This window comes from Maniola hyperantus, chromosome 13, assembly GCF_902806685.2.
Source record: "Maniola hyperantus chromosome 13, iAphHyp1.2, whole genome shotgun sequence".
Taxonomy (NCBI): domain Eukaryota; kingdom Metazoa; phylum Arthropoda; class Insecta; order Lepidoptera; family Nymphalidae; genus Maniola; species Maniola hyperantus.
The window spans coordinates 11,861,018-11,882,713 of NC_048548.1; the positions used below are offsets into that span (position 1 = coordinate 11,861,018).

The 21,696-nt window shown below is 41.3% G+C and overlaps 1 protein-coding gene and 1 non-coding gene across 2 annotated transcripts; one reads left to right on the forward strand and one right to left on the reverse strand.

The window, feature by feature from the left end:
• The first annotated feature begins 1,708 nt into the window (after window positions 1–1,708).
• On the forward strand, window positions 1,709–1,827 carry LOC117988027 (5S ribosomal RNA). Its single transcript, XR_004674385.1, has one exon. It is a non-coding gene; the product is annotated as a 5S ribosomal RNA (ribosomal RNA).
• A 2,137-nt stretch (window positions 1,828–3,964) lies between these two features.
• Sec15 (exocyst complex component Sec15) lies at window positions 3,965–21,017 on the reverse strand. Its single transcript, XM_034974534.2, has 16 exons — window positions 20,824–21,017; window positions 20,363–20,512; window positions 18,816–18,921; window positions 18,240–18,378; window positions 17,504–17,684; window positions 16,145–16,220; window positions 15,414–15,555; window positions 14,543–14,836; window positions 13,722–13,857; window positions 13,071–13,156; window positions 12,251–12,461; window positions 11,116–11,208; window positions 10,453–10,567; window positions 9,589–9,685; window positions 8,104–8,304; window positions 3,965–4,299 (listed from the first exon to the last, which is right to left on the reverse strand). Exons 1-16 carry the CDS (start codon window positions 20,842–20,844, stop codon window positions 4,059–4,061), a joined length of 2,289 nt encoding a protein of 762 aa, XP_034830425.1. The 5' UTR covers window positions 20,845–21,017; the 3' UTR covers window positions 3,965–4,058.
• Window positions 21,018–21,696: the final 679 nt, after the last annotated feature.

Genomic DNA, 21,696 nt, shown 5'->3' on the forward strand with positions numbered 1-21,696 from the left:
GCCCTAATCACATGATGCGATGATGCTATGATGATGCTATGATGATGATGATGATGATGATGTTGAGATTAGGTTAGAGTGAGGTGAGGGGTCGCTGTGAGGGGTGGTTGGAGGCGACCTAGGTAGGGTTAGGTTAGGTTTACCTCGTTACCTTGCGTTGATAGTTTCCCTGTGCTATACGTGAGAGTTTCCATGATAATAATTGAGGATAGTCCATGTAATTTGATAACACAAGAATATCGTTAGTTCACATATGCGGCCTGGTTCCTTTTAAGAAAGTAAATCCCGACTCATCCAATAGGTTGTTTAAAGTGCTGAGAACTAATTGTAAAGATCATTGATTAAAGTACCTAGTGGTTAATTACTACGTTCTGATATGTTCTGATGTCGGCTGAGGATTAATAATAATAATTATCGGTCATTCTCCTTCCTATTTCTGATGTACGTGTCTAGCGCGCCTACATATTCATATTATTATACGGTTCAATAGCTGAATAATAATTAATAGGGTCTTAGCACACGAGTAGCACCCTATCTACTCGTGTGGTCTTAGGCTGTAGTAAATAAAATGAAGTGATTTTTGTATAGTGGTACTACACATTTTTACATAGTACTACTTACTATGTACTTATTTATACTATGTAAAATATTGGTTGGTACCTAATTGGTATCAGCTAAACATGCAATCAGATGGTGTGATTGGTTAGATCAATTTTCGTTTTGTTGGTAAACAGTTTCATGTCTGTTTACTTCGGATCAGTGTTTCCATATGTAAATCGAGAATTACCGTGTTGAAGGGTTAAAATTACGGTGTTTCTAGATTAAATTACTGTGGATTGGCTAAAAGAATACCGTGTAAATTACCGTGTCATTTTTAAAAGAAAAAAGTCACGAATTTGCTTTTTAATCAATTATTAATATTATTCTGAATCTGACTCTCCTAGCATAGCAATATCTTTTTCATATTTATATTAATATTTTGGTAAATCTCATTAATTTTACATTTCACTCCTTCCTAATTGCTTGAATAAGGACGAAAATAGATTGCTGAGATTTGATGCTTAAACCCAGAGCAAGAGAAATGCTGCCATTACGAAATATGCTAACGTGACTGAGATTCGTACTCGTATTACGCAGTATATTATGAATTTTTTACGTGATTTTTGTATTACGAGGACACGGTCAAGTTAATGGCATATTAACCTTGACGGTAGATTAGGACTGAATTACGGTGCATCTACGGTAATTACCGTGTACATGGAAACACTGCTTCGGATTTACTTTTTTTTCATTGCACCTCTTTCTATTAAGCGCAAAGCTCGTTGCATGACATCGTATCAGCCCGGGGTAGTCATTGCCTGCGCGAGAATCTACATAGCGCAATGTGTTTATGCTCTGCTACTGAGGAGCGACATCTAGTGGCTGACTGTAACACTAACTACTGGATAGGTGTGCTCGATTGTACGGGCGAACCTGCAGACCTTGTTGTGTAGGTGCATAGTTTATTTTAGTTTTAATTTTATGTTGTTTAATTGTATGTGTTTTTTTAGATTTAAGTTTATTTGATAGAATAATAATTGTCTATCCCTTTTTAAATCTATCAAATAAAAAAAAAATTTGTATAAAAAAATAAAATATTGTAAAAAAATAGAGATAAAAATAATATTAGGAGGAGGAGTATTTCATTATTAAATTCGTCAGGGCTTTCGCCAACGTCCATACCATGTTGAATACACCGGTTCTCGTCCGATCACCGAAGTTAAGCAACATCGGGCGCGGTCAGTACTTGGATGGGTGACCGCCTGGGAACACCGCGTGATGTTGGCCTTTTGCTTTTTTTGCCTTTTGCTTTTTTTGATATTTTCGAATTTTTGAATAAATTTTTTATAACTAAATCTGGAATTCTTTACATTTAGATGGCACCTTTGTGGTTACATCACACAAAATTAAATTGTCGTCATGAACTAATAATTAGTATTTTTAATTTTCGGAGTAAGATGACTAACTACATAATTATATCAAGTGGGGTATTAAATGAAAGGGCTTTACCTGTGCATTCTAAACCGATCAAAATTTTTCACGGCTGGCTTAGAAACCAAATAAATCAGCGCCACCCCTTAGATACTAATGGAACTAAGGAATGGCGACCTCGCACCGGAAGATGCAGTGTTGGAAGACCCCCATAGGTGGATGGACGACATCAGACGAGTCGCAGGGAGCCGCTGAATTCAGGCGGCGCAAGAATGTGGCGTGTGGAAGTCCCTACAAGAGACCTATGTCCAGCAGTGGACGTCAATTGGTTGATTATGATGATGACATATCTCATTTTGTCATGTAACATGTTACACTTATCTATGATTTATGAAACATGCTGTAGATTACATTTCGGTTGCAGGTATAACAGTGGGCCTGACGTCTATACCACAAGGGATAGCATATGCGATAGTGGCTGGTCTGCCTCCACAAGTAAGCTACTTTCCATTTTTAGGGTTCCGTTCCCCAAAAGAAAAACGGAATCATATCAGTAATCATTAGTACTATCACCTATCTATCTAGGTGCCTCTTTGGATGCCTAGTCTAGGTCTAGGAAGTGTTTCATGTAACGATATTTATATGTCTTGGACGATCTATATGTACAAATATGCATTAAGAGCAGCTTGGCTATCAGAGTTAATTTGAATTTTAAAGTTTGTTACCTGTCGATTGGCCATGGCTATAGCCGCGGTCATAATGCCCACACACTCTGCTTGGAAGACAGAGTTGTCCTTACCGAGTGCGTGACTTATTCTCATGTTTAGTTCTTGGCAGTAGGCTCCAGCTCCTGTGCCCGTTTTCGTTTTGGATCCGTCGGTGTACACTTCTATTGTGTCTTGTGCTGGCTTCGGATCTAAGTTCTTCTCTGAGTTTATCTTATAGTTTTTGTCGAGTATGTGTTGTTTTTTGGTTCTGTCGCATTTCCACTGCAAACGTGGTTCTTTGTTTATGCTTTGCCCTAGAATTTTAGTGTGCATTGTGTTTTGTTCTTTCCAATGCCCTGAGGTTTTCAGTCTCAGGGCTGCGAGTGTTGCTTCTTCTTTGATGTGTATGTGTAGGGGCGGAATGCCCAATATGACTTCTAAAGCTGCTGTTGGTGTGGTACTCATGCAGCCGGTAATGGCGAGGCATGCTTGTCGTTGAAATTTCTGTAGTTCTTGCTGGGCGGTAGTAAGGAGAGTTCTTGGCCACCATACAAGTGCAGCATATGTTAGTGAACATCTTACTACCGATAGGTAGGTATAACCATTTCATTATCTTTGGTTTTAGTCCCCATTTTTTCCCCAGCATGCGTTTGCGTTTAGTATTGCAAGTGATTTTTTGGTTTTATCTTCTGTATGCCTTTTCCAGCTGAGTTTGCTGTCCAGTGTCACACCGAGATACTTTACCTCTGCGGACAGTTCAAGGTTCAAGGCTTGTGTTAAACAATGTTGGTACTTGGTAGTTTGGACTGTGAATTAAAAGATACCTAAAGGGCACCTTTTGCAAAAATTACCCACGTGTGAAGTGGGCTTAAATCTTTGATCACCCTACACTTACTTGTACTCGCACTATATACTTGGACTGAGCTTGTACTAAAGCGCGATATTATATCGTACAGCGCCATCTGTTAGCGGTCTAAGCCATGAAACCAGAAAAGATGTGTAGATTTAGCATGTAGGTTTTCTTTACAATCAATACTATAAACAATAAATAATTTACTCGGAAAATGCTTAGAAAGTATTTTCAGAAATTATTTACTAGAGGATGCCCGTGACTTCGTCCGCGTGGATTTAGGTTTTTAAAAATCGACCGACCGGCCGACCGACCGACCGACCGACTGACCGACCGACCGACCAACAGACCGACAGCCAGACAAAAAAGAGATCCTATAAGGGTTCCGTTTTTCAAAGAGCTACGATGTCTCCCAAATCAAATAACACAATTTATCTTTATTTTATTTTATTTCATAAATAGTATTAATTTACAATGATTATAATACGTCAAATCTAACAATAATGTCTCTTCGTCTTCTATTCATACCTTCAGCCATCTTGATTCTGCAGTTGCTTAAGCTGTTTCAGCACGGTATCTAGCAACTTCCGTCTGTCTCTCTCGTTCTTCTTCAAAACGGAGAAGACGGAAGACTTCTGTTCAGCTTCCTTGAGCTTCTCGAGGAGAGTAGCGGCGTCGCGGGGGGTCACTAGTGCGTATTTCCCGCCTTCTATACCCACGTCGTGGAGGTAGGAGGACCAGTCCCAGCCCGTGATGAGGTCTAGGAGTTGCCTAAAGAAAGAAAAACATTTGTAAGTACAGTTCTTTTTAGGGTACCGTAACCGAAAAATTAATCTTCTAAGTAGTATGGAACCTTCGGTGAGCGAGTCTGACTCGCATTTGGCCGGTTTTTTAGAATGAGATTAAATAGGTTGGTAGGATTGAAAAGCAACATAAATTCTATTCTCAGGGGTTGATATGTCCCAGCTAAAACTCTGCGAATTGACTAGTTCCGTTCCGATGTAGAAATGCCCAAAATCGATTCCCAATAGAGAATTCCAAGAGAATTGAACCAGTTTAGCAGATGTTTGTGGGAAGCAATGAATTTACAGAGCTCCCGAGGATATCTGACGCCCTGCTGGGTCCAGGAGTAAGTTACGGTATGATATCACTCACCTAAGGCTAGCGAAATGTTCCAGCAGTTCCCCTTCCTTCAACCCCGGCACAAGGTCCCCGGCCGCGAACTGTTCACACTGTATCACGTCCAGGTCTAGCTGGTACAGAGCTCCCGAGGATATCTGACGCCCTGCTGGGTCCAGGAGTGTGTTACGGTATGATATCACTCACCTAAGGCTAGCGAAATGTTCCAGCAGTTCCCCTTCCTTCAACCCCGGCACAAGGTCCCCGGCCGCGAACTGTTCACACTGTATCACGTCCAGGTCTAGCTGGTACAGAGCTCCCGAGGATATCTGACGCCCTGCTGGGTCCAGGAGTGTGTTACGGTATGATATCACTCACCTAAGGCTAGCGAAATGTTCCAGCAGTTCCCCTTCCTTCAACCCCGGCACAAGGTCCCCGGCCGCGAACTGTTCACACTGTATCACGTCCAGGTCTAGCTGGTACAGAGCTCCCGAGGATATCTGACGCCCTGCTGGGTCCAGGAGTGTGTTACGGTATGATATCACTCACCTAAGGCTAGCGAAATGTTCCAGCAGTTCCCCTTCCTTCAACCCCGGCACAAGGTCCCCGGCCGCGAACTGTTCACACTGTATCACGTCCAGGTCTAGCTGGTACAGAGCTCCCGAGGATATCTGACGCCCTGCTGGGTCCAGGAGTAAGTTACGGTATGATATCACTCACCTAAGGCTAGCGAAATGTTCCAGCAGTTCCCCTTCCTTCAACCCCGGCACAGGCTCCCCGGCCGCGAACTGTTCATACTGTATCACGTCCAGGTCTAGCTGTAACAGAGCTCCCGAGAGTATCTGACGCCCTGCTGGGTCCAGGAGTAAGTTACGGTATGATATCACTCACCTAAGGCTAGCGAAATGTTCCAGCAGTTCCCCTTCCTTCAACCCCGGCACAGGCTCCCCGGCCGCGAACTGTTCACACTGTATCACGTCCAGGTCTAGCTGGTACAGAGCTTCCGAGGATATCTGACGCACTGCTGGGTCCAGGAGTAGGTTACGTTATGATATCACTCACCTAAGGCTAGCGAAATGTTCCAGCAGTTCCCCTTCCTTCAACCCCGGCACAAGGTCCCCGGCCGCGAACTGTTCACACTGTATCACGTCCAGGTCTAGCTGGTACAGAGCTCCCGAGGATATCTGACGCCCTGCTGGGTCCAGGAGTGTGTTACGGTATGATATCACTCACCTAAGGCTAGCGAAATGTTCCAGCAGTTCCCCTTCCTTCAACCCCGGCACAGGCTCCCCGGCCGCGAACTGTTCACACTTTATCACGTCCAGGTCTAGCTGGTACAGAGCTCCCGAGGATATCTGACGCCCTGCTGGGTCCAGGAGTAAGTTACGGTATGATATCACTCACCTAAGGCTAGCGAAATGTTCCAGCAGTTCCCCTTCCTTCAACCCTGGCACAGGCTACCCGGCCGCGAACTGTTCACACTTTATCACGTCCAGGTCTAGCTGGTACAGAGCTCCCGAGGATATCTGACGCACTGCTGGGTCCAGGAGTAAGTTACGGTATAATATCACTCACCTAAGGCTAGCGAAATGTTCCAGCAGTTCCCCTTCCTTCAACCCCGGCACAGGCTCCCCGGCCGCGAACTGTTCACACTTTATCACGTCCAGGTCTAGCTGGTACAGAGCTCCCGAGGATATCTGACGCCCTGCTGGGTCCAGGAGTAAGTTACGGTATGATATCACTCACCTAAGGCTAGCGAAATGTTCCAGCAGTTCCCCTTCCTTCAACCCCGGCACAGGCTCCCCGGCCGCGAACTGTTCATACTGTATCACGTCCAGGTCTAGCTGTAACAGAGCTCCCGAGAGTATCTGACGCCCTGCTGGGTCCAGGAGTAAGTTACGGTATGATATCACTCACCTAAGGCTAGCGAAATGTTCCAGCAGTTCCCCTTCCTTCAACCCCGGCACAGGCTCCCCGGCCGCGAACTGTTCACACTGTATCACGTCCAGGTCTAGCTGGTACAGAGCTTCCGAGGATATCTGACGCACTGCTGGGTCCAGGAGTAGGTTACGTTATGATATCACTCACCTAAGGCTAGCGAAATGTTCCAGCAGTTCCCCTTCCTTTAACCCCGGCACAGGCTCCCCGGCCGCGAACTTTTCACACTATATCACGTTCAGGTCTAGCTGTTACAGAGCTCCCGAGAGTATCTGACGCACTGCTGGGTTCAGGAGTAAGTTACGGTATGATATCACTCACCTAAGGCTAGCGAAATGTTCCAGCAGTTCCCCTTCCTTCAACCCCGGCACAGGCTCCCCGGCCGCGAACTGTTCACACGTTATCACGTCCAGGTCTAGCTGGTACAGAGCTCCCGAGGATATCTGACGCCCTGCTGGGTCCAGGAGTAAGTTACGGTATGATATCACTCACCTAAGGCTAGCGAAATGTTCCAGCAGTTCCCCTTCCTTCAACCCTGGCACAGGCTACCCGGCCGCGAACTGTTCACACTTTATCACGTCCAGGTCTAGCTGGTACAGAGCTCCCGAGGATATCTGACGCACTGCTGGGTCCAGGAGTAAGTTACGGTATAATATCACTCACCTAAGGCTAGCGAAATGTTCCAGCAGTTCCCCTTCCTTCAACCCCGGCACAGGCTCCCCGGCCGCGAACTGTTCACACTTTATCACATCCAGGTCTAGCTGGTACAGAGCTCCCGAGGATATCTGACGCCCTGCTGGGTCCAGGAGTAAGTTACGGTATGATATCACTCACCTAAGGCTAGCGAAATGTTCCAGCAGTTCCCCTTCCTTCAACCCTGGCACAGGCTACCCGGCCGCGAACTGTTCACACTTTATCACGTCCAGGTCTAGCTGGTACAGAGCTCCCGAGGATATCTGACGCACTGCTGGGTCCAGGAGTAAGTTACGGTATAATATCACTCACCTAAGGCTAGCGAAATGTTCCAGCAGTTCCCCTTCCTTCAACCCCGGCACAGGCTCCCCGGCCGCGAACTGTTCACACTGTATCACGTCCAGGTCTAGCTGGTACAGAGCTCCCGAGGATATCTGACGCACTGCTGGGTCCAGGAGTAAGTTACGGTATGATATCACTCACCTAAGGCTAGCGAAATGTTCCAGCAGTTCCCCTTCCTTCAACCCCGGCACAGGCTCCCCGGCCGCGAACTGTTCACACTGTATCACGTCCAGGTCTAGCTGGTACAGAGCTCCCGAGGATATCTGACGCACTGCTGGGTCCAGGAGTAAGTTACGGTATGATATCACTCACCTAAGGCTAGCGAAATGTTCCAGCAGTTCCCCTTCCTTCAACCCCGGCACAGGCTCCCCGGCCGCGAACTGTTCACACTGTATCACGTCCAGGTCTAGCTGGTACAGAGCTCCCGAGGATATCTGACGCCCTGCTGGGTCCAGGAGTAAGTTACGGTATGATATCACTCACCTAAGGCTAGCGAAATGTTCCAGCAGTTCCCCTTCCTTCAACCCCGGCACAGGCTCCCCGGCCGCGAACTGTTCACACTGTATCACGTCCAGGTCCAGCTGGTACAGAGCTCCCGAGGATATCTGACGCACTGCTGGGTCCAGGAGTAAGTTACGGAGTCGCGTTGCTATGCGATTGGTTGCCGCTCTAACTGCTGCCACGCTGTTTTTTGAAAAATATATAATATATTTTAAAGGAAGGTCATTGTGGCTAATTCTGTTGTACACTTTCTCTAAATTAAACTAAAATGACAGCTACAATGTCACGATCGCAATCACATTTGATTGTTGACGCTCGCTCACTATTGGCTACAATTGCAACAAGAATAGCATATTTTCAGCCAATCCCAACAATTGCGATTGTAATAATGATTGATCCAGGTTTTACAGAATCGACCTAATGATTACGATTAGATTTAGACCCGTCAATTTAGTATAGGATTGCGAGAGATTGCGTACAACAGAATTAGCCAGAATGATGAGTAAACACTTGAAGAATGACTAGAAAAACAAAGTATTTATTAATTTTATTCGTATTTTATTAATTATTACAATAACCTTAATGGCAGATAAAATAGTAATACTAAGCTGTGATAGCCTAGTGATTAGGACATCCGCCTTCTAATCGGAGGTCGGGGGTTCGATCCGGGCACGCACCTCTAACTTTTCGGAGTTATGTGCGTTTAAAAAAATTAAATATCACTTGCTTTAACAGTGAAGGAAACATCGTGAGGAAAACTGCATGCCTGAGAATCCTCCATATTGTGCTCAAAGGTGTGTGAAGTCTACCAATCCGCACATGGCCAGCGTTGTAGACTATGGCCAAAACCCTTCTCACTCTGAGAAGAGACCCGTGCTCTGTAGTGAGCCGGCGATGGGTTGATCAAGATGATGATGATGATGAAAATAGTATTTCTATTTTATTCTCAGAATAGAAAACATTTATTAAACAAACACTATTTAAAAAGTAGTCATGCTATGTGTATCAAAATATTTAATCTGTTGCCTAGTGATATAAAAATGTTAACTCTTAAACAATTTAAGCCCGCTCTGAGTAAGTGGCTATTGGATTACTCTTTCTACTCTATTAAAGAATTTTTCATTTATAAAACGTCGAAAAAATTATGAATTACTTGTATTGTAAAATATTACTGTTGTATTATATTATTGTAAAATGTTGTATGCCAGAAATGGCTGGATGCATGCTGTATTCACAACGAATAAATAAATAAATGATTTGATTTGAAACACAGTAAAATATAATAGATATTTTTTGTTGCTCTCTGACTGAGCTCACAAGGATAGCAATGTGGATTATTAGTTATTCATAAGATAGCCGTTAAGTACCTAGTAGATTAATAATTTTATTATCGTTGTAAATAATTTATTTTTTAATTTTAAGTATAATTGTAAATAGGTATAATACGACCTATGTTAGTGAACATACCGGGCGCGCGTGGGCAGTTGCTCCAGCGATGTCAACACTCCAGACAGGTAACTGAGCATATCCGTCACAAACGAAGAAGCTTGCCCGCTGGGTTCCACTGAAACAATATTGTTAAAAACTGTTAATATAACGTTTTGGTGCACCATAAACCATATTGGGCATATTATAATGCGGAGGGAAGAAAGCCATGTCACTAGAAGAATGTTAAATATGCATCATCATCATCATCATCAACCAACACACGTCCACTGCTGGACATAGGTCTCGTGTAGGGACTTCCACACGCCACGATCTTGCGCCGCCTGGATCCAGCGGCTCCCTGCGACTCGTCTGATACCGTCCGTCCACCTAGTGGGGTCGCTAACTATGGGCCTCATAAGAAAGCTCAGAGTCACTCAGCGGGCGACGGAGAGAGCTATGCTTGGAGTTTCTTTACGTGATCAAATCAGAAATGAGCAGATCCGTAGGAGAACTAGAGTAACCGACATAGCTCAACGGGTTGCGAAGCTGAAGTGGCAATGAGCAGGGCACATAGTTCGTACAACCGATAGACGTTGGGGTCCCAAGGTGCTAGAATGGCGACCTCGCACCGGAAGACGCAGCGTTGGAAACCCCCCCACTAGGTGGACGGACGATGCATGTTAAAAGAAAAAAGAGGAGAGGACGACCAAAGAAAAGGTGGATAGATTGCGTGAAAGAGGATATGCTTGTAAAAGGGGTGGACAGAAGTGAGTGGAAGAAAAGACATGCTGTGCCGACGCCACGTAGCGTGGGATAAGATACGTAAGAAGAAGGTGCTCCATAAACCAGCAAAAATATGAAAAATCTCTTAATTTTTTTTGAAGATAACTCTTATTAGCTCACCCAATAACCAGTCGTAATTTTCAAGGTCGAGAAATTCATCGACTTTCTTTTCCAAGTTTTCACAGATTTGCTGTTCTGCGTCATCCCTTGCTGCTTGGAACATGCTGCCTGCTGCCTAAAACATAAATCAAAATAATTGGGCCGATTCTCTTCTTCTCTCTCTAAACTAAACTAAAATGGCACGTCTAAATCTATTGCTATCCCTTTAATAATCTTGCTTGCGGAAAAGGAAAAGTTAATTTAGTTTAGTTTAGAGACTGTGTAGATGAAAATCAGCCCCATTATCAATCTAATTACCTCTTTTTTTTTTAATTTACTACTAGATGATGCCCTAGATTTCATCGCATGGTTTAGGTTTCCCAAAAACCACTTTGGAAGACTTTGATTAAAAAAAGCCAGTGTATAGCTCTGGGATGCAAGCTATCCTGGGTCAAAATTGGTTTAACGGATAGGTCGTGAAAACGAAACAAAGAGATAGGCATACGAACAGACAAAAACACTATCGCATTTATAATATTAGTTTCGTATGGATATTGTTATGGATGAGGAAGGTGGAGGACCGTGTTTGGTGGCGCGCTCTTGGAAAGGCCTATGTCCAGCAGTGGACGCAAACAGGCTGATGGATTGGATTAGATTGGATACTGTTAAATAGGCGTTAAATACCTGGGTAGTAACTAACTCAGAGCCGGTGATGTTGCTAATAAACTCGTACAAGTACGACGTCGCATCCTCTAAGTACTGTGTGTCCACTATAATCTGTAACAAAATAATTTATGATTCATAAACAGTAGACAGAAGAGATCAGAGACTATACTTAACAAGGAGAAGCGCCCCTAGTGGTCTTTTTTAAATCTGCACTATTCCGTAAGAGCCCTTTCATACTGCGTCCAGTTTTTTGCAGGATCCCGTTTTCTGCAGGATCCCGTTTGATGGCGAATGTGTTTATATGCTAGCGAGCATCCCGCATGCAAGATGCACGTGTGAACGCTAGCATACAAACACATTCGCCAATCAAACGGGATCCTGCAGAAAACGGGATCCTGCAAAAAACTGGACGCAGTGTGAAAGAAAAAATCCAGATTTAGTTAGGGTATACCCTATTATATTTATACTCGCTTATGCTCGCGACTTCGTACGCGTGGACTACACAAATTTCAAACCCCTATTTCACCCCCTTAGGAGTTAAAGGTTGAATTTTTAAATATCCTTTCTTAGCGGATGCCTACGTCATAATACTATCTGCATGCCCAATTGCAGCCCGATCCGTCCAGTAGTTTGAACTGTGCGTTGATAGCTGTCAGTCAGTCAGTCACCTTTTCCTTTTATATATTTAGATTATAAAGGGTAGTAAAAGATATTATATAGGGTACAGTAAAAGATCGACTGAGAAGGAAGCCGAATGCCTAACTGCGACTGCGGCTGCCCTTCAGCCGCCTACTAATCCGATCCCGGGCGAGGATTTAACTACATTACATCCTAATTCCTTCCTTGAACTATATAACAGTCGAATTCCTTACCTGAACTAACTGCATGAGCGGCAATGGTCGTCGGAACAGCGCAGACAGACAGCCAGTAAAATATCGGCTAAGTAGTAAGGAAGCCAAATTCCTGGATGCGGCCACCTTTCGACCGCCTTTCAAGCCGAGCCTAGCTGAATAAATAGCCGAAATATTTAACTACATTATAGCCGAATTCCTTACCTAAACTACATTATGGCTGAATGTCTTACCTGAATATATCTATATGTCTTATAGCCAAATCCCTCATCTGAAACTATAACTATAGCGGAGTTCTTTACCTGAACTAACTGCATGAGCGGCAATGGTCGTCGGAACAGCGCAGACAGACAGCCAGTAAAGGATCGGCTGAGAAGTAAGGAAGCGGAATGCCTGGCTGCGGCTGCCCTTCGACCGCCTCCTAAGCCGAGCCCAGCGGAGTACTTCAGCCAGGCGTATATGAACTCTTTTACTTGGACGTAAACCGCTGGCACTATTGTTGAGAATGGGAATCTGTGAAATAAAATAATAATCTAAATATATAAAAGGAAAAGGTGACTGACTGACTGATCTATCAACGCACAGCTCAAATTACTCGACGGATCGGGCTGAAATTTGACATGCAGATAGCTATTATGACATAGGCATCTGCTAAGACAGGATTTTTGAAAATTCGACCCCTAAGGGGGTGAAATAGGGGTTTGGAGGGAGCATAAGCTAGTCATAAATTATAAAACAACTTTATCCCTATTAATACGAGTCTACCGTCAAATTATAAAGCACTTTAAAGGTAATTTCAACAGATTTATGGATAAGATCATCAAAAAGTAAGGAACGGTATGACTCACACACGCACTAAGAATAGGTCACCCCAAGTTTTAAAATCCGTAATTTTTTTATTGGATTTATAACTTATCCGAGTAGACGCAATATGACCAACTTTTTAAACGGCAATCTTAGTAAACTAAACAATAATAATTCAAGAAAAACCAGAAACAAAACTGAAAGGTGAATTTTTGAGGAGCAAAATGGAAATAAAGGTCTTTTTACCACATTCCCTCGTATCGTCAATTCGGTATTTTAGCCCAATTAGTATAAGAGTATACTCTAGCTCACACTTACTTTCTCGGGAAAGGTTGAGTCTCCAACTCATCACCGTCATAAGGGAATTGATCCATCACTCCATCATATTGTTCTTGGTTTTCTACCTAGAGATAAAACATCTTAGATGTAAACTCCTAGAAAATATAGAATATCTAATCGGAATCAAAGACGCAAATGGTTTAACCATATAAGGGGGTGGACAATGCTTAGTTACCCAAAATTAAAAGACCTCCAAACTTCGTTTCGAAGAAGGCACACGATGATGATGATGATGAATCGGAATCAAGAACCTCAATGTCACAGGTTTGCAATCATTTGATTCCTTGTGAAATTATAGCAATAATGGTACTGGAAATTGATTCTGAGCACACCTAAGTTTTAGAGTATTCACATCCTCTTCTTCCTAATGTAATATGAAAAGGACAGACACATTTTGACAGTTTTAAATTTAATTTAGCGCGTCAAACCTCGTGACTTTAGCTGCCAGTTTAAACTTGTAGAGTGCGCTAAAATTTAGAGTCCTTAAATGTAAAATTCATGTTCCGTCCCGTTTTAGCAATTTTGAAGAGAAAAAGATGCTGATACCTACTCTAAATTTAGTTTAGAGAAAGACAACAGAATCGTCGTCAATACCATTTATAATATTATGATGATGAAATACCAAAATACCTCAATGGGCGAGAAGTTCGCGTTGTCCAATATATCCCTGAAGACGACAACCCAGCGCTGCATCAGCACCTCAGTGTAATGTTCCGCCATCTCTTGCAGCAGCAGCGGCAGGGGATCGGTTGGTAAGCCGTAGCATCTACAAATTTATCACCAGGGTTTTTTTTTTTTTTAAAGAATATTAGCCATATTAAATGACTAATATTCCCCTTTCCTCTCCAATTAAGCGTCAGGCTTGTGCTAGGAGTAGGTACGACAATAGTGCAACGGGCGGGATTTGAACCGTCGACCTTTCGGTTTTCAGTCCACTCCTATACCGGTTGAGCTATTGAGGCTCTATTGTAACTAGGTTGACAGTTGCAGAGTTATATTTAGTTCCTTTATTCCAAAACCACATCAACATCAATTCTTACTCTCAAAAACTTTGCAAAGGCCCGCTCACTGGCGGACGTAAATTGGTTGGGGGGGGGATGATCATCTGTGATAGAAACCGGCATGTCTGAGAGTTCTCCATAATGTTCTCAAAGGTGTGTGAAGTCTACCAATCCGCACATGGCCAGCGTGGTAGACTATGGCCAAAACCCTTCTCACTCTGAGAGGAGACCCATGCTCTGCAGTGAGCCAATGGGTTGATCATGATGATTGCATGGGTGACCTTCTTTGTTCACTGGTGCCCCCTACTTTGATTGCAGTCCGTGTTTATACTTCACCTACATCAGCCTAGCACCCACTGCCTTTGCAGTTGGCGCTAGGCTGATGTAGGTGGTGGTGGTAGGTGTCCTTCCAGGATTAAGGAGCCTAAGTGTAGTGTTATAGGAACTCACTTGAGCGCGTTTATAAACAGCACGATCTGCCGCTTGATGCTCAGCATGAGCGTGGGGTCGGTGATCAGAGACGTGTTGGTGCGCAGCGTGGAAGCCACCTTGGTGACCGCCATGCTCCACGTGTCCAGCAGCCAGTCCTTGGACACCAGCCCAGCGCCCGCGGTCAGGAGGTGTTCCTCCAGGATGAAGAAGCCTAGGACGGCGTTGAGGTAGCTCTTCATGCTTTGGATTGAGTCATGGAGGTTGCCAGATGATGGTATGAGGACTAAGCGCGCTTGTTGTTTGCGTTGGGCCCTGGTAAATGATATGAAGCGAGGTTTTAGATTAGCAACAAAACTTGCAGAAGTTGACTTCCGCAAGCTATTTCTACCGTGTAAACAATCACGTCAAGCTCACTTCCGCAAGTTTTGTAACTTGCTGGCCTTGCCGCAAGTCATAAATGTATGTAGGTACATATACAATATTGCTCGTAGTGTAAACAATTCTGCAAGTACTTGCAGAATAACTTGCAAGAAGTTCTTGCTAGTCTAAACGTCGCTTTAGAATGTAATTTTTTCTCATCTGAAAAATGTATCCCAGAAAAATCTAAAGGACATTTTTTCGGAAACTGTTCTATATTTTTGTATAAAATTGTTTCGACGGACAAAACGTCATAGAGTTATGAGTGACAGAGACAACGCTCTGCAAAGCCGAAATGTACGTACTGTACATACATCGCAGGGAGCCGCTGGATTCAGGCGGCGCAAGACCGTGGCGTGTGGAAGTCCCTACAAGAGACCTATGTCCAGCAGTGGATCGGTGAATGCAGTATCGATATACTCCGATCTATCAACCGATGTTGATGAAGATGATGATGACTGTACATACATACCTATAATACTGCACGAAGTCGTTCTTAGCGCCTAGAACGCTGTGTATGTGCAGGCAGCGGTGCAGGGGACTGAAGTCCACAAATTCGTGTGGACATTGAGGGCCACTGTTTTCCTTGTTGGCCACTCCCAGCATGGCTGACTCTGTTGAAGGTACTCATGTAACCATTTTTTCAACTGGCTTCACAGCTCTGGGCTCTGTCCTTTTTGAGCCTAGTATGTATAAGTCCCGCAAATTGCTATTGCGCTGGAACCATGTCTCATTAACATAGAAATGACGTCATTTTGACGTCACCGAAATAAAAATATACCATCAGCTCGAAACTTCAGTCTAGTGCTGACGTTACTAAAATGGCGGCCACGCGCATTAGCAATTTGCGGGGATTATAACAAAATTGTATTTGCATTTGGGTTACTTTACCTCTATTTGCGTCGTATTTCTATGACCCATTCCATTAATCACATAATAGTAAGGATTTTTGTGAATTATAATGCGTTGAGTTCTCAAATCGGTCTATTAAGCATATTTTCTGACATTACGGTTTTAATCTTATATAGACCTATCGAAAAGTTTGATTCTTTAGAAATTTTGATCACCAACCCGGCAGTTCAGAACCAATAATAACATTATTGGATTACCCACTTATAATTATTGTAAATTCAAGAATGTATCTATTATTATATTAAAAAATAATATTCTAGCGAGACCACTAGGGCTTGTCAGTTTGCTTACCCTTTTTGTTCTTAACAATGTTAGATAAACTTCTTCCAAGCATCTCTTGGGTTTGTTTGAAAGCCATTGCACCAACCTGTATAAAAAGGAAATGAGAAATTCCTTTAATTATCTGTATTCAATTTAATAATTATTAAATTATAATTTATTTCTTTTTTATTATCACTTTATCTACACTAATATTATAAAGAGGAAAACTTTGTTTGTTTGTTTGTTTGTTTGTTTGTTTGTTTGTACTGAATAGGCTCAAAAACTACTGGACCGATTTTAAAAATTCTTTCACCATTCGAAAGCTACATTATCCACGAGTAACATAGGCTATATTTTATTTTGGAAAAAAATAGGGTTCCGTAAGATATTTGGGTTTTTCGGACACAAGGTGTAAAAAATCAACCAGAAAAGTTACTTATTTTGCGTACGCTGCCTAAACTATAAAAGATAGAACCATAAAATGTTCTAATTAATTGTAGATCTTATAAATATCTACAAAAAAGTCCGCGACACACTATACCCATCTATGTCGAGTGAGGCACAGCAACCATTTTTTTATTTAAAAATCTTGAATTTTTTTTGGACTACATTTAAACGCGTTTATTTTACTCATGCTATTAATCCTTATCAAAATAAATGATTTCATCACTAAGAACAGTTTATGGAGATAATATTTGGTCTTTGAATGATTAAAATTGGACGTTTGGTTTTGAAGTTATGGCGAAATTAAAATATTACGATTTCTGCTGCACGGCCCGTTGTATTATATAAAGAGGTAATGTCGTTAAGTTTGTTTGTAGGGGGTAATCTTTAGAACTACTGAACCGATTTTAAAAATTCTTTCACCAGTAGAAAGCTACATTATTCCTGAGTGACATAGGCTATACGGGATCTTTAAAAACCTAAATCTACGCGGGCGAAGCCGCGGGGATCAGCTAGTACAATATAATATGCACAGCTAAAATATGCCATTATATATTACCAATATATATATTAAAGATACCAATTATATATTGGTATAGTTCTTGCATTTCAAGAGGGCGAGTGACTCTTGCTTGTGTTTAAGTCATAATATCTGTATAAGTATAATGCGTAAGTAAAGTATAATGCTAAGTAAAGTAAATATATGCGTTTGCGAGCCCTTGCTCGCGACTGATTGGTCCGACGTGCACGCACACTTACGCAATGTCCGTGTATACGACGTAACCACAAGTAAAGTTCACTTGCCTTCGTGAATTGCAAGAACTGTATCTTCAAAAGAGTTAAAATGCACCTTCTAGACGCGCTCAATTATCACCTACTATTTGGTGTGATTGCAATCAAGCAAAAGCCTTACCTATAATTATAGTATAAAGAAATATATCAAACCTGCGGGCTAAGTTTGCGTATGTTTTCCAAGAAATCCCTCAAATCTGCCATAGAAGCATCCTGTATCGCTTGCCGAAGACGTGGTATGTCGGACGAGATTTGCGCGCACCATTTATAAGGTCCCACGCGTGGAAGTAACACATGCTCCAGTTGTTCTAGAGTTTTCAGAGCGGGATAGTATCTAAAACAAAATAATTTATTCAATATGCTTAACTAGCTGATACCCTCGGCTTTATCCGCATTGATATAGATTTTTAAAAATACCGCCGGGACTCTTTGATTTCCCGGGATAAAAAGTAGCCCATGCCACCTCCATTATATAATTATTTTAAAAATGATGTGATTATCATGATTTTTTCTAAATTATTCTCTTTAATAATGAATTCTAGCCCCTGAAACTACCGCTATACAAAAAAATCACTTCATTTTATTACAACAGTCCAAGACCTTATTCCTTTTCATACCTCGACAGAACATCTTCTATATAAAAGGAAAAGGTGACTGACTGACTGATCTATCAACACACAGCCCAAACTACTAGACGGATCAGGCTGAAATTTAACATGCAGATAGCTATTATGACGTAGGCATCCACTAAGAAAGGATTTTTAAAAATTCAACCCCTAAGGGGGTTAAATAGTGGTTTGAAATTTGTGTAGTCCACGCGGTCGAAGTCGCGAGCATAAGCTAGTCAATCTACATATAAAGTTTGATTGCAAGATAGATAGATAGTTACCTTTTAGCCTCAACTTGTGTCTTGAGTTTAGAATAGGTAGTGAGGAGTGGTAGGCATAATTCCATCTTCTCTATGGTTGATGCTATGTTGAGCTCTACGCGTCGCGCTCTGATCAACTCCTCGGCTCTCGTACATAAACCTTCAAAATATTATTCATCATGATTTAAAATATTATTATTGATTAATAAATGACCTAATATTTGATTTTAAACTTAAAAATATTTGTCTGCCCAGCTGGTCATTTTGTGAAAGAATTTTTTTTATGAATTTTTTCATTTTATGAATTTTGGTAATGGGATCTAACTCAAAATAAGTGAAACTAACAAAAGTGATGATGATACACATCTTTTTTGATGTTGTTGATTACTGTGTTATTGTATTTGAAAGAGCAAGGCAGAGTACAAGAGAGCATTTTTTTTATCTCATTTGCCTATGATATACGTGAGCGAGACAGAATACAAAAAAGATAAAATTTCCTTGCTTTCTCATATTTTCATAGACTCCTATATAGCAAGACGAAACAAATAAGCCTTGTTTTTATTGGGTGCCTCACAGCCTTATATAAATTGAACTTACTCTCTGTAGACTCATTAACATTTGCATCTACATTAGATATTTCTGCATGTAATTCTTCTGCATGTGACCGCACTTGTAATAACTCTCGGATGGAGTCAATGAAACCCTGCAAAAATAAGAACTTGGTCTCAAGTATCCAATGTAAAAAAACGTACAAGTACAGTACGCGGTTGAAAGTGATGAACATCAGCCTTTAGAATGACATTTCATCTTTGTAGAGCGTTGTCTCTGTCACTCATACCCATATGACAGTTTGTCGGTCCTAAACAACCGATACAGTGCTCTACAAATCTGCTGTCTCCTTCTAAAGATTGATGTTCATCACTTTTGGCCGCATACTGAAATTATTTTATACTAGCGATCCGCCCCGGCTTCGCAAGGGTGCAATGGTGATACTAATGTGGTGTCATTGAGGTGTCATTGCCTCGGAAATTCTCAATTGAGAGGATTTTTTTTCCGACCTTATTCACATTATTTCAATTTCTCTAGGGATCTCTAACTTTTTGAGAATTATACTGTAGCTATAAACCTTCCTCTTGAATCACTCTATCTGTTGGTGAAAACCGCATTAAAATCTGTTGCGTAGATTAAAAGATCTACGCGTTAATACATACATACAGACAGCAGGAACCGACTTTATTTAATACTATGTAGAGATTTATATGGATTCTTATTTACTGAGACTATAAGCACGTTTGTTACTTACCTAATTAGCCTACAAGTATTCAAATATATACAAAACTAGTTTTATTTAGCACCTGTATTTTGTATACTAAAATGACAAAATAGTGATGTTCTAGCATAATAAATGATTGTTTTTATCATGTAAGTAAAATATAGTTTAAAAAATGCTTACTTGCTATTATTCCCAATATAGGAAAACACAAAATAAAATAATACCATAAGATACTAAATAAAATATAGTTTACAGATTGATATTAGGAATTATAATTTATATTTTAATTTAACTAGCTGATGCCCGCGACTTCGTACGCGTGGATTTAGGGTTTTTTAAAAACCCCGTGGGAACACCTTTATTTTCCGGGATAAAAAGTTGCCTATGCCCTTTCCCGGGACATAAGCTACCTCTGTACCAAATTTCATCAAAATCGGTTAAACCGTTGGGCCGTGAAAAGCTAGCAGACAGACAGACAGACAGACACACACTTTCGCATTTATAATATTAGTATGGAGTATGGATTAAACTAATTTGAGTAGTTACTAATTAACTAAACTCTCATCATCATCATGATCAATCCATCATTGGCCCACTATTGAGCATGAATGGCCAAGTGCAGATTGGTAGACTTCACACCTTTGAGAACATTATGGAGAACTCTCAGGCATGCAGGTTTTCTCAAAATGTTTTCATTCACCATTAAATGCACACGACTCCAAAAAGTCAGAGGTGCATGCCTGGGATTGAACCCTGGACCCCACAACTGGAAGGTCGACATCTTAACAACTAGAATATCACCGGTTTTTATAAACTTTAAAAATAATGCCTAACTTCATAGTTCAAACCCTGTGTATACAACTGACCATACCTGATAGTAAAAATTGCATAGCTTCTCAATTTCCTTATCATGCTGTTGAATCCTCTCATCCAGCTGCTGCACAAAGGCCTCATGTCCACCTTCTCCTTCATACACAGACCTGAATGCTGGGCCCCAGTAGTCATCTATGCCTTCTATCTCCTGGAATTATCAAAATTGTTCAACATTATCAACATTGGGTCCCAAGGTGCTGCACTGGTATGGCGACTGCACACCAGAAAATGACAGTTTTGCTGCTGCTAAACGAGCTGGTAGAACGTCCATATCCTGACTAGATCTTAGAAATTTATCCAGCTACAAATCAAACCCAGGACGTCCCACTTACAAAAGCTCAACACAGCATCAACGAGATCGACATTCTTAATTGTTTCAGCTCTTTTTATGTGGTGCTCGCACAATAATACTCCCAAAGAAAGCTTTATTAGATAGAATTCTAGGGGCGTGAAATTTACCTGTATAGTTGCATTAGTCATAGCGGCAAGATCTTATAGTTATGATTTATTCTTAGTTCCGCAATCAACAGAAACACATAAGTATTAAGCTTCAAAACATATTATATATTATTTTAATAATAAAATTAAAATCAAAACAATTTCAATTCATATTATTATTTAGTGTGACCAACTTCGGATGCTTCGGATCTAAAATCCTACCAATAACCAAACTGTTTTGTTCCAAGGAGTAAATGTATAGGTACTGTGCCGAGGATGGAGGAAGGCACGAGATGCGCGGCGCAATTTTGGGAAAATAACATGTTGTATTTTACATACCTCATTAGTTTATACCCGATTTTCAAATATAGGTTGAACCTCTAATCAGTCAGTCCTATTTTATATTTGAGTTAATAGCTATAGCCTGGTTCCGTAGGTAGTCGGATGAAGGGGTTGTTATACAGATTTCAAGAAACGAGAGCTAAATTACACCTAAATAGTAGGATTAAAAATAGTATGGTCACATTACGTGACAAAAGTCAGTTGTCAATGTCATTTGTCTTGTTGACAACTTCGAGCAATCATTGTGAAATCAAATTAAACTATGTATATTTATATTTAATTTATTATTAAAGTACTTTCACACAAACACACACTTTCACCATTTTGTTATCAAGGAAATGAAACTGTATAAAATGAATAACCAAAATATTAGTCATATAATTTAAAAGCATACTTACGTTGGCATCTGTGGATGTACCAATGTTGCTACACTGAATATTAATGCTTACCCGGAGACCATTTGAAAAGTGAGGACACTTGCAAAACAAAATGGAATATCTAGTTTAATATAAATTGAGATTCAGAACATCAAAATTCAAAATTCAGCTTATT